General features: G+C 36.6%; 1 protein-coding gene across 1 annotated transcript; it reads left to right on the top strand.

Moving 5' to 3' along the window:
- The first annotated feature begins 1,687 nt into the window (after positions 1-1,687).
- SPIN4 (spindlin family member 4) lies at positions 1,688-6,080 on the top strand. Its single transcript, XM_030305984.2, has one exon. It carries the CDS (start codon positions 2,186-2,188, stop codon positions 2,933-2,935), a length of 750 nt encoding a protein of 249 aa, XP_030161844.1. The 5' UTR covers positions 1,688-2,185; the 3' UTR covers positions 2,936-6,080.
- The last annotated feature ends 5,086 nt before the right edge of the window (positions 6,081-11,166 follow it).

The following is an 11,166-nucleotide window of genomic DNA, read 5'->3' as shown; positions in this document are numbered from 1 at the left end:
ATCTTATCACATCTTGGTGTGGAGAATTACCTGGGGCACATTATTTGTGGAACATAATGGCATGACAATTAAACATGCCTTCTTTCTTTCAGTGTGTAGGTTGTATATATGTCTGAATATGTACACACCATTATGTCATTCTACAGAGTTTAGAAGTACCTTTTAGTATATGTAGTTTTCTTGTTTCCTTGGAATTACTTTCTTATAATGTAGTATTGGAGAGTTATCCCATCTCCAAAATCTTTGGCCTGGGAAACACCGGGAATTTGGGGATCCACAATATTCTGCCCAATGAGCTACTAAATGGTATGAGGGCTAGGTATTTCTGTCCCTACCTTGGAAGGTATGAAATGTGGAGGCAGCCAGTATTGTCTTGCATCTCTCTCCCCTGCTTTCCTACATTTCCAAATAAATTAATAGCCTTTATTTTACCTGTGATGATTTGATGCATTCTCTTCTCACCCATGTAAGGTGACGAATGATAATGAGGGAGCTAGATTTCCCTGTTTTCAATTGCCGTTTTGTAAAACAGCATACAGGGCGAAAAGTTTTACAGACATTCACTTTTAATCCTCATAAGAGCCTGTGACTTGACGAAGATGAAATTATGGACACTTTCTTTTCTATATTCCAGATTTCCCATATGAGGATGCAGTTCTATAATCAGAAAAACAGCAAATACATACAACAACAATGCTTTCATTTCCCTCTCAACAAAATTATTTTCTCCACAATTTTACCTCATAGCCTGCTTTTTCACACATTGTTCTTATCTCATATGTGGATTTCCATGTCATTAAATATTCTTAGAAAATATGGTTTATACTAGCTCAATAAATCCATATATTAAAGTAAACTAGCTTTATTATCTATTTTGTCATAGGTCATTTAGCATAAATAATGAATCATCCGCACAAAAAAAAATGGGACAATTTAAATCACATTTTCAGACTATTTAATAAGCTTGGAAAATGCTTTTGATATAAATGGAAAAAAGTAAGCTGTAAAGGTATGAAATCTCCAAATTTTGTAAAATATAAGCATGGACTTAATGAGAAAGAAATCAGAACTAACATTTTGCTGAATGGCTAGATGGTAAGATTAAAGTTAGTTTTATCTTTTATTTCACTGAATTTCAGAAATTCTCCACAATGTCAATTCATTTCTTTTACATTCAGGAAAGAAAAAAAAAAGATCATTTAAAAAGTAATTTACTGGGGGTGATCAGGTAGAAAATATAAAAGAAAGTTTGGATCAAGATGGTGGACTGTACACAAGTTTTTCCTTCACTGCTCTCATATTCCTTAAACTGAAAGAAAATAATTTGTATGTATAAATTCTGTGTATGTGTGTATTAAATATTATTTTTTAAAGGCTTTGTGAGGAATTCCTGTAAGATAGGGAGCAGATTGAATGGCTGTGAAGAAGGCTGACAGGCGAAAAGCAGCCAGAAAGAAGGAGCAAGGGAGCCGGCCAGTCTGGCTCCGGTTTGAGGGAAGAGGTCCGGGAGCGCGTGAGGAAATGAAGGAGAGCCCGAGACTGTGTGGACTGAACGCGGGTGCGCGCACTGACCCACCCTGCTGCTACAGACCGAGCGGAAGGAGGAATGGCAGGGGGCGGGGCCGAAGCGCAGGCGGGCTCAGAGGGGTCGGATTCCTGAAGCAGCAAAAACCCCAGCGCCAGAGCTAGGCCAAGCAAAGCAGCGCTGCGAAGCAGAGGCCGCGGGGACTTGTCAAAGACCCACGGCTGCCTTCGCCTTTGCTGCTGCAGTCAACTCTCTTATTCCTTGCCTACCTTTCCCGTCGTCTCCTCAGTCACCGTTTCGCAGCGGCAACACCATCGATAACAGCTAAGTGGTCAATTCTGGGACTTGGGGTTGGTAATCAGGGCGGGTGCGAGGCGTGGGCAGTACAAGCCAGCCCGCCATCTCCTGCGGCAACCGCCACTGCTGCAGACACTTCTCCCGAGCGGGAAAGGAGAGCACTGTCAAAAGGCTCACGCTGTATCAGTGCCCACCGTCAGAGTTAGAGCGTTTTTGTCAAGACTTGGCGAAAGCCTTTTGATTGGGGAAGGGAGGACGCACTGTGAGATCACGAAAACAGATATAATATTGAATAGTGTTGACTTTTGGTCCTCTTAATCGAACAAGTGGCAGCTTTGCTTAAGCCTCCTTAAACCCTGAGCCATGTCGCCCCCAACAGTGCCTCCGATGGGTGTAGATGGCGTGTCCGCATACCTGATGAAGAAAAGGCACACCCACAGGAAGCAGCGACGCAAGCCCACTTTCCTCACGCGTAGGAACATCGTAGGCTGCCGCATTCAACACGGTTGGAAGGAAGGCAACGAGCCGGTGGAGCAGTGGAAGGGCACAGTGCTCGAGCAGGTTTCTGTGAAGCCCACCCTCTACATCATCAAATATGATGGCAAAGATAGTGTATATGGACTAGAGCTGCACCGAGATAAGAGAGTTTTAGCGCTAGAAATCCTTCCTGAAAGAGTGCCAACTCCTCGCATTGATTCTCGTCTGGCAGATTTCCTGATTGGCAAAGCGGTGGGGCATGTGTTTGAGGGTGAGCACGGTACGAAAGATGAGTGGAAAGGCATGGTCCTGGCGCGAGCTCCCGTGATGGACACTTGGTTTTACATCACCTACGAGAAAGATCCTGTCCTTTATATGTACACGCTGCTGGATGACTACAAAGATGGTGACCTGCGTATCATTCCAGATTCCAACTACTATTTCCCTACAGCAGAACGGGAGCCTGGAGAAGTGGTCGACAGCCTCGTGGGCAAGCAAGTGGAACATGCCAAAGATGATGGGTCCAAGAGAACCGGCATTTTTATCCATCAAGTGGTGGCCAAACCGTCTGTCTACTTCATCAAGTTTGATGATGATATTCACATTTATGTCTATGGCTTGGTGAAAACTCCCTAAATTCATTGTGCTCTTTACAAAAGTCGTGGAACTATTAAATGTAAAACATGTCATGTTCTTGCAATTGTGAATTTTTGAGAAAAGTTTTGGTGTCAGAGATTCAGGAATTTATTATTACTTGTTACTGATTGTGCCTCCAAATCTTACATTGACTAGTTCCACAGTTTTGTCCCAAGTTTACATTGGTACTTTTGATATTGCCTTGTTCTGTAACTGAAGAGCTAAGTTGGGTGCTAATAGGAAATTGAAAAGTATTCATGACCATTGGAACAATGAAAAACTAAAGAAAAATTAATGGTGTAACTCCACACCAGGTCCTTTCCCCCATTTCCCTCATTTTATTATCTCCCCCCTCTTTCTTATTCCCAGGTAACAAATGTTAAGAACATGATGTATATCCTTCCACGTTTTCCCATCCACTTGCAGAAAGTTTGTCATAGTCTTTTCTGTAAAAATGAAAAGCCTCCTCATTTCCCTGTAATTGTTTTTCACATTTGGAATATTCATCGTATCTTTTCTAATCAGTAGCTAGGAATCTTTCTCTGTCCCCTCTCCCTTTCCCCTCCTCTCCACTCCCTGTTCCCCTCTGCCTTTTTCTCTCTCTCTCCTTCCTTCTAGCAGTTGCATATACAGTATATTTATGTACCAAAAAAGTATTCAACCATTCTGCTATTGATAGTCACTTAAATTATTTCCTTTCCTTTTCTCACCATAGCACTGCTGCCATACATTCTGGTGCTTTTATTTCTACTGGGTAGATTCCCAGGAATGGAATTGCTGGTAAGAGATATATTTAATTTTAAGAGATATTACAAAATTACTATACAAAATGAAAGTGCTCATTCTCCAGTATCCTCTCCATCAAAATTTGCAAACGTAGAAGGTAAAAAATTACGTAGTATTTTTTTAATAGACATACTCGAGGAGGTGTTTTGTTTTGTTTTGTTGACTGTTTGAATTTTTTTCTTTTGTGATTTTCCAGTTCTTATCTTTTGTTTATTTATCTATTGAATCTTTGATCTTTTTCTTATAAGTTTATAGGAATTCTTACTATATTTCTCTATGGTACATATTAATCATGTAGCCCATTTGTATTTTTTTCCATTCTATCATTGATCTTGACTTTATTGATGTTATATTTTACTGTACAGTTGTTGCCGTTGTTGTTTTTAATTTTTAGATAGACTAATATCTCCTTTTCAGCTTTTTGGCTTCTTATCTTTTTCAGATGAATGCCCCCACCCCAAATCATACATATATTCACCTACATTTTTTCTAAATTTTTTATTAATTTTATTAATTTTAGGTTTAACTAAAGCATCTGGAATTTATTTTGTATGTGGTATAAGATAAAGGTCCAACTATACATTTTCTTCACATTGGATTCCTGATTATACTATGATATTTATTAAATAAACTACTCATTTTTGAGTTTGTGAGCCAGTATCCTATTGTTTAACCCTAGTGGCTTGACCATAAATTTTGAACTCTGGCAAAGTAAGTTACCTCTCATTATGTTTTTTTTTTAATTTTCTTTCCTTTTTTTTTTTTCTTTCATATAACTTGTTCTAGACATTAATTCTTTCTATGAAAATTAAATGCATTCTTTCAAAATTCTGATCTTAGAATTGTGTTACATTTCTGCATTTCTATTTAGAAAATTATTTTAATAATATTAATCCTTAACACTCAAGAGTTTGGGTACATAATTAAAATCTTTTGATTTTGTATTTGTAATGTTCTTCATATGGGTCTATTATATCTGATTAAACTTACTTCCAAGTATTTTTACAGATTTTGTCACATCTTGACATTTGATTTGGGTATTTTTTTTTCCTCATTTGTAACTTCTTATTTTTGACAATACAAACTACAGATAACTTTTTTAAAAAAATATTTTACCTTATATTTAATCAGCTTATTAAATCCTCTAAATTACACTTTTAAAAATATGTAATATTTTCAACCTTCTGTGTAACAATCATTTCACCTGCAAATACAGATGATTTTATTTATTCAAAATAATATTGAATAATGATTATGACAGATATGCATGTCTTGTGTAATTTTCATAGAATTGTCTTTACTATTCCCTATTAACATGACATTTATTGTTGGTTATTGGTAAATTGTCATTAACCACTAAAATGTTTAAGGAGTTTCTTTATTTCATTTTTTTTTTTTTAAATTTTTTTTTCAACGTTTTTATTTATTTTTGGGACAGAGAGAGACAGAGCATGAACGGGCGAGGGGCAGAGAGAGAGGGAGACACAGAATCGGAAACAGGCTCCAGGCTCTGAGCCATCAGCCCAGAGCCTGATGCGGGGCTCGAACCCACGGACCGCGAGATCGTGACCTGGCTGAAGTCGGACGCCCAACCGACTGCGCCACCCAGGCGCCCCGCTTTATTTCATTTTTTAATTCCTGTTTCATATTAAGGGGCTTACTAAAAAGTGGCCCCTGAAGTTTATCAAATGTCTTTCAGCATCCACTGATAAAATCATATGATTGTTTTTTCCTTTAATTTGTTGATTTAATGAATTGGAGGAGTAAGTATTTGACGTTGAACCAAACTTGTGTTTCTGAAATAAATCCTACTTGGTCATGTTGTAATAATCATTTGACACATTGCTGGATTTTAGTTACGAATTTTTTATTCAGAATTATTGCATTTACATTTCAAAGTGAAATTGCATTTTTTCATTTTTACCCTGTCTTTATCAAGTTTTGTTTTTCAAATTGTGCTAACTTTAAAAACGAATTTGTGAGTCTTTTTTTGTGTTCTGAAATAAACAGCCTTAGAATTAGTTTTTCTTTTTATTTAAAAAAGTTTTTATTCAAATTCTAATTGTCCTTTGAAAATTAGCTACTACTAAACTGTAAAACAATTTAATTATGGTGTCACTTTTGAAGTTGATCCTTAATCAGCCTTCTTATCTCTCCAATGGTAATTGGCTTATTTAAACTTTCTATTAAAAAAAGAATGTATGGTTTCTATAAAATACAAAATTTAGAGTTTTCTTTATTATTAACCTTCTTGATTGTATTATTCAGATGCTTTATGTCCTTGCATATTGCATATACATATGCATATTTCCTAAATATGTTCAATTTTGAAAACATTATAATAAATCAGCTATAGTGGTGTTTTAAATTCTCTTTGTATTTTATTTATTTTGAAAAATTAAGACATAATATGGAGAGTATGTAAAATATAACATTTGTTTACTGTTGCCCCAAATCAACAATGTCCATATTAAATAATTAAAATATTAACAATTTAGTATACTTACTTTAGATATAGATTTATATTCTTTAAAAGTCAGAACATTACATATACTATATCCCTTTCCCAGAAAATTTCCTCACTCTGCTGAGGCAAACACTAACATGAATTTGGTGTGAATCTTGTCTGTCTTATATATTTACCTCAAATTTAACCAGTCATAATTGATAATAGTATTGGTTTTTGTGCTTTTCTAAATTTTGACATGAATGGTAAACTTTAAATCATGTGGAATTTATTTTGTATTTTTATTGTAGAAATAATTTTTTTTTCTAATTGGAAGATTGATTGCAACAACAAAACAAGCAATAACACCAACCATAGAATACTTTGTTACTGCTCTAGGTATTTTTACCGCTTTTGACACTCAGGAATGCTTGACCCTAGCTACAACACTAGCTATTGACTAAGAAAGACAAAATTTAAGTTCTCATGAAGACTGTATCTTGGCTATAACTGAGGCAGATATCCACCACCACCCATGACTTCAAGACCAGAACAAGGCCTTACATTTTTCCCATGATAATATTCTGGGGTTACCCCACATTCTGACACTCAGAGAAAGGCTGGTGTTAATCTAGGCACTGTTTTAAGACTTTGGGACACAGCAGTGGACAAAAACAAAAGCCTTCTTTTCTTAACACATGATGGTTTTTTATCCTTTAAGTAGCCTTCAGTCTAATAACAAAGATATAAGGTAGGTATAAAATAATTAAAAATGTGATAAATGTGTAAATGTTTTGGTGATAACTAAAAGGTTAGAGGGATGCACATGTTAGGTGAAAATACAAATGTATATACTTTTTAGATATATAATAATAATGCTTCTTAGTCCCTGCTTTCTTGCTAAGCCTCAAGTCCTGAACCAAACATTATACTGTTTCATGATAGAGGCTCAGCCCTGGCCTAGGACCTGAGGATAGAACAGTGAAAAATCTATACAAAGTCTATGCTGTTTTAGAGCATATATCCTAGTGGGGGAAGGAAGAGCGTCACCACCACCCTTAGGCCATGTATTATTTTACAGTGATTTGGGGATATCCCAAAGCTTGTTAATCTTAGGAAGGATTCAGCATATTTCTAACTGTTTTAGAGGTTGAGTATACAGCAGTGAGCAAAGTATGAAAGTATGTCTTAGTGGAAGGAAGATAGAAAAAAATCAATGTACTGTGTTTACCTACTATGCTTTTACCACCTAATTTTCTGTGTTCCTAGACTAGAATCAAGTTTTGGATTGTTCCATGGTAATATTATTCATATCACACTTGCTTACTTGGAGTCAGAGGGAGGCTCAGCCTTGACCAGGCAGTGAAGAAAACTGTCAGTCTCTTTCTCTTCCAACTTACATTCTGTTGGGTAGAGAGTTGCCCCTATTCTTTGGGCCACCAGTCTAGAATCAGGCCTTATATTGTTCCATGGTGATATTGGAAGTCTCTCATATCTTGGTGCTAAATCAGAGGCAAGACTGGAAATGATTATGACACTGTTTTAGGAAGGGGAAAAAAGCAGGAACAAAGTCCTTGTTCCCATACCCCTTACAGTTTATACCATGCTGGGTGGACCCAAATTCTTAGTTTTTTCTTCCTAACATACGTTATACATACATCAGGCCATGATGATTCTTTGAAAAAAAGTAAAGCAGGGTAAGTAGAGTCTTGGACATACCACCTTATTAGGTGAATAGAGAAGTTTTCTCAGAACAGATGACATTTCAGTAACACCTGAATAAAGTGAGGGTAAAAACCACAGGTGTTAATGCCTTGAGACAAAATGTGCCTGGAGGTAGCAGCCTAGTGTGTTCACTATGGGAAGTGAGGAAGGAAGAAGGAGAATGGAAGGAAATGAGATCAGAGAGGTTGCCAGGGACCATATCCATGTACAATATTTTGGACCAAGGAACTTGGATTTCAATCTGAGGGAAATGGGAAGTTACCAGTTTTAAGCAAAAATGTGACAGTTGTCTTTATATCACTCATTGAATAATATGATTTGAAATACCTCCATCATCTAGTAAGATCTTACTTGGCCTTGGGTCTTTTTTCTTCTCAAAATCTCTAGAAAATTCATCACCTCCAATATATCCAAGGCCTGAGTATGCCAGCTTACTAACTCTGGTTCTTGGCTTTCTTCAGACAAGGAGGATGAAGAGAGATAATGTCAAAGTGAGTACTCATGTTTCCATAGCTCCAGATTTCCAGAACTCTTGAATGATGTCATGAAAATGTCAGCGACTAGGGTAAAGGATCATAGCTGGGAGGTTATAGCAACAATTCAGACAGGAACTTGTGAGTTAATAATTTCAGAAATTAATATTAAGAGACATGTGAAGAGAATTAATATCATGGCTGATTATCTGTGTAAGGAAAGACCTCCAGGATTATGAATTATCTGTAGAGATCAGAGAGTTAATGTGTGGGAACTGGGAAGTTTTGAGAGAGTGATTTTAAAGGGAAAGAATACAAATAAAAGCTATAGTAAATATAGGTGTAAAGTTATCTTTTTTTTTTTTTTTACTTTTATTTTAGTATGTACCATAACAAGCTTGAAACAAGTGAATGAGATGGAAAAGGTCTACATTGTCTGTTGTTTGGACAAAATCTCTTTTATAAAGAAAAAAGTTATCACTAAATTGGCTGATTATATTACTGAACTAATTAATTCCAAATATGTTTATGAATTTACCCATGACTACCCAAGCTATGTTCAAAGTTTTTGAAAATGGAAAAACTCAATGTTCATTTCTTCACATAATTTCCACAACCATCCTTCATTCCCTCATTAAGCACTCATATCAGAAAGGATATAAACTTGTTTTTAAAGACATATTATAGATAATCCCAAAAGAAAGATACATAGGAGTTTTTCATAAATCAGGCTTTCTACTCTTGTTACTTTAATTCATACTTGTTTATTTTATAATTTATTTATTCATAGGATGAAGCAAAATATGCAAGACATTTTTCTAGAGGCTGAAATACCAAGATGAATAACATAATATTTTATGCTTTATGTAGCCTTAAAACCAATGACAAAGATGTAGGTGGGTATAATACTCTATAAAACAAGGTAAAAATAATGTGACAAGTATCATTAAATGGTGAGAAGGGTGTATTTGTACTATATGAATTCAGATGAGAGAGGTACAGAGAGAGACAGAAACAGATGGAGACAGAAGGACATCATCCCATTGAAGTTGACCTTCATCATGCAAAGCAAATGTAGTATTCAGGGTTCTCTAGAGGAACAAGACCTATAGGATTCATTCATTCATTCATTCATTCATTCATTGTGGGAATTCCCTCATGCAATTATGGAAGTCAAGAAGTCCCATGGTTTATTTCTTGGTTAGAAGAGGTCCAGATCCTTCACTTACCCTTCACCTTAGAAGGGATATCTTGACATGTTTCATACCACTGGACTCAGAAATGTAATGAATGTAGAAGTCCCCTGAAGCTTAGCTGTATTTATTTCTCACCTTATGACATGCAAATGCCTTACCAATAAGTCTAGAGAAGTTACTATTTCTCATCACTATCAGTGCAATATTTTGTGGAAGGAAGGTGATTAAGGTCTTTGTGGGGAAAAAATGGCATAGGGCTGGAGAGTTGATATACTCCTAAGGTAGGATAATGAAGTTGTATTGCTGGCCTTGCCAGCTGAAAGCAGATTACATCTGGTGGATCTTATGGACAAGGATGGTGGAGAAGGCATTCACAAGATGAATAGCTGCATACCAGATATCAGGGAATGTGTTAATTTGCCCAAGCAATGAAACCACAACCTGGTAAACCAGCTTCAATTGGAGTCATCACCTGTTTAAGCTATTGATAATTCACTGACATTTTCAAGATCTATCTGTCTTCTGCACTGGCCAAATGAGAGAGTTGAATTGGGATGTGGTGAGAATCACTACTCCTACATTTTTCAAGTCCCTGTTGGTGCCACTAATCTTTGCAATCCCTCTAAGAATGCAGTATTCCTTTTAATTTACTAGTTTCCTAGGTACAGGCAATTCTAATGTTTCCCCCTTAGCTTTTCTCACCTTTATATTTCTCATTCCATAGGTCAGGGAGCTCATGTGGGGATTCTGCCAACTGCTAACAATGCCTACTCCAATTATGCATTCTGGAACTGGAAAAGTAACCTTGAGATGAGTTTAGGGATGCACTGGGACCTCTGTGAGACAGAAATGGACTAAAAGTCTATTGGTCTCCTGACCTCTATAAGCTCCTACTCTGACTGGAGGGCTACTGTGATGTTTTGGGTCTCCTAGAATCAGTGATGGTTCAGAGCCAGTGTTCAGTAGCCCTCAAAAGTTTGGATTACTTCTTTTCTTCAATGTACAGTTACCCTGGAAAAAGAGCAGGGGTCCTTTTGAGGAGGAAGTCCTTTTGGGTAAGATTAACAGTATACATTATCCATACTTGATTGGGGTTCTTTAATAAGGGAACCTGGCCTCCCCTTATTTCAAGAAGTTCTGGGTATGTTAACAGGCTCGATTCTGAAAATTGATTGAGAACCCGTGACTTTGTTTTTATGATTCAAGTTATACTTTTTTTTCACTTAACTAGAACTTTTCTGTTTATACAGACCAAGTAAGAATGTAGTAGGCTTCCCATTTAATTCACTTCCAGGAACATCATAATTAACTAGCCAATGCCAGTGCATGAGCCAGACTATTTTGATTATTTCTTTGACTCTGCTATCCATTATGGTAGTCACATCTGCCTTGCTTTCGGTGGTTGAGTGTCACCATTTGGCTCCTGACACCCCAATCCAGTTACTTCAATTTCATTTATGTTTTCCAATTAAGTGGATGTGTTTTCTACTCTAAGTTCAGGTGTACAGAGAAAAGGGATCAAAAAGTTCTTCAAGGGTGCTGGGGCTCCCCTCACAGATTTATTTCTCAAAGTATTGGAGAAAGGTATGACTTTTGGACTCTATG

This window comes from Lynx canadensis, chromosome X, assembly GCF_007474595.2.
Source record: "Lynx canadensis isolate LIC74 chromosome X, mLynCan4.pri.v2, whole genome shotgun sequence".
Taxonomy (NCBI): Eukaryota; Metazoa; Chordata; class Mammalia; order Carnivora; family Felidae; genus Lynx; species Lynx canadensis.
This window is presented reverse-complemented; position numbering and strand designations above follow the sequence as displayed.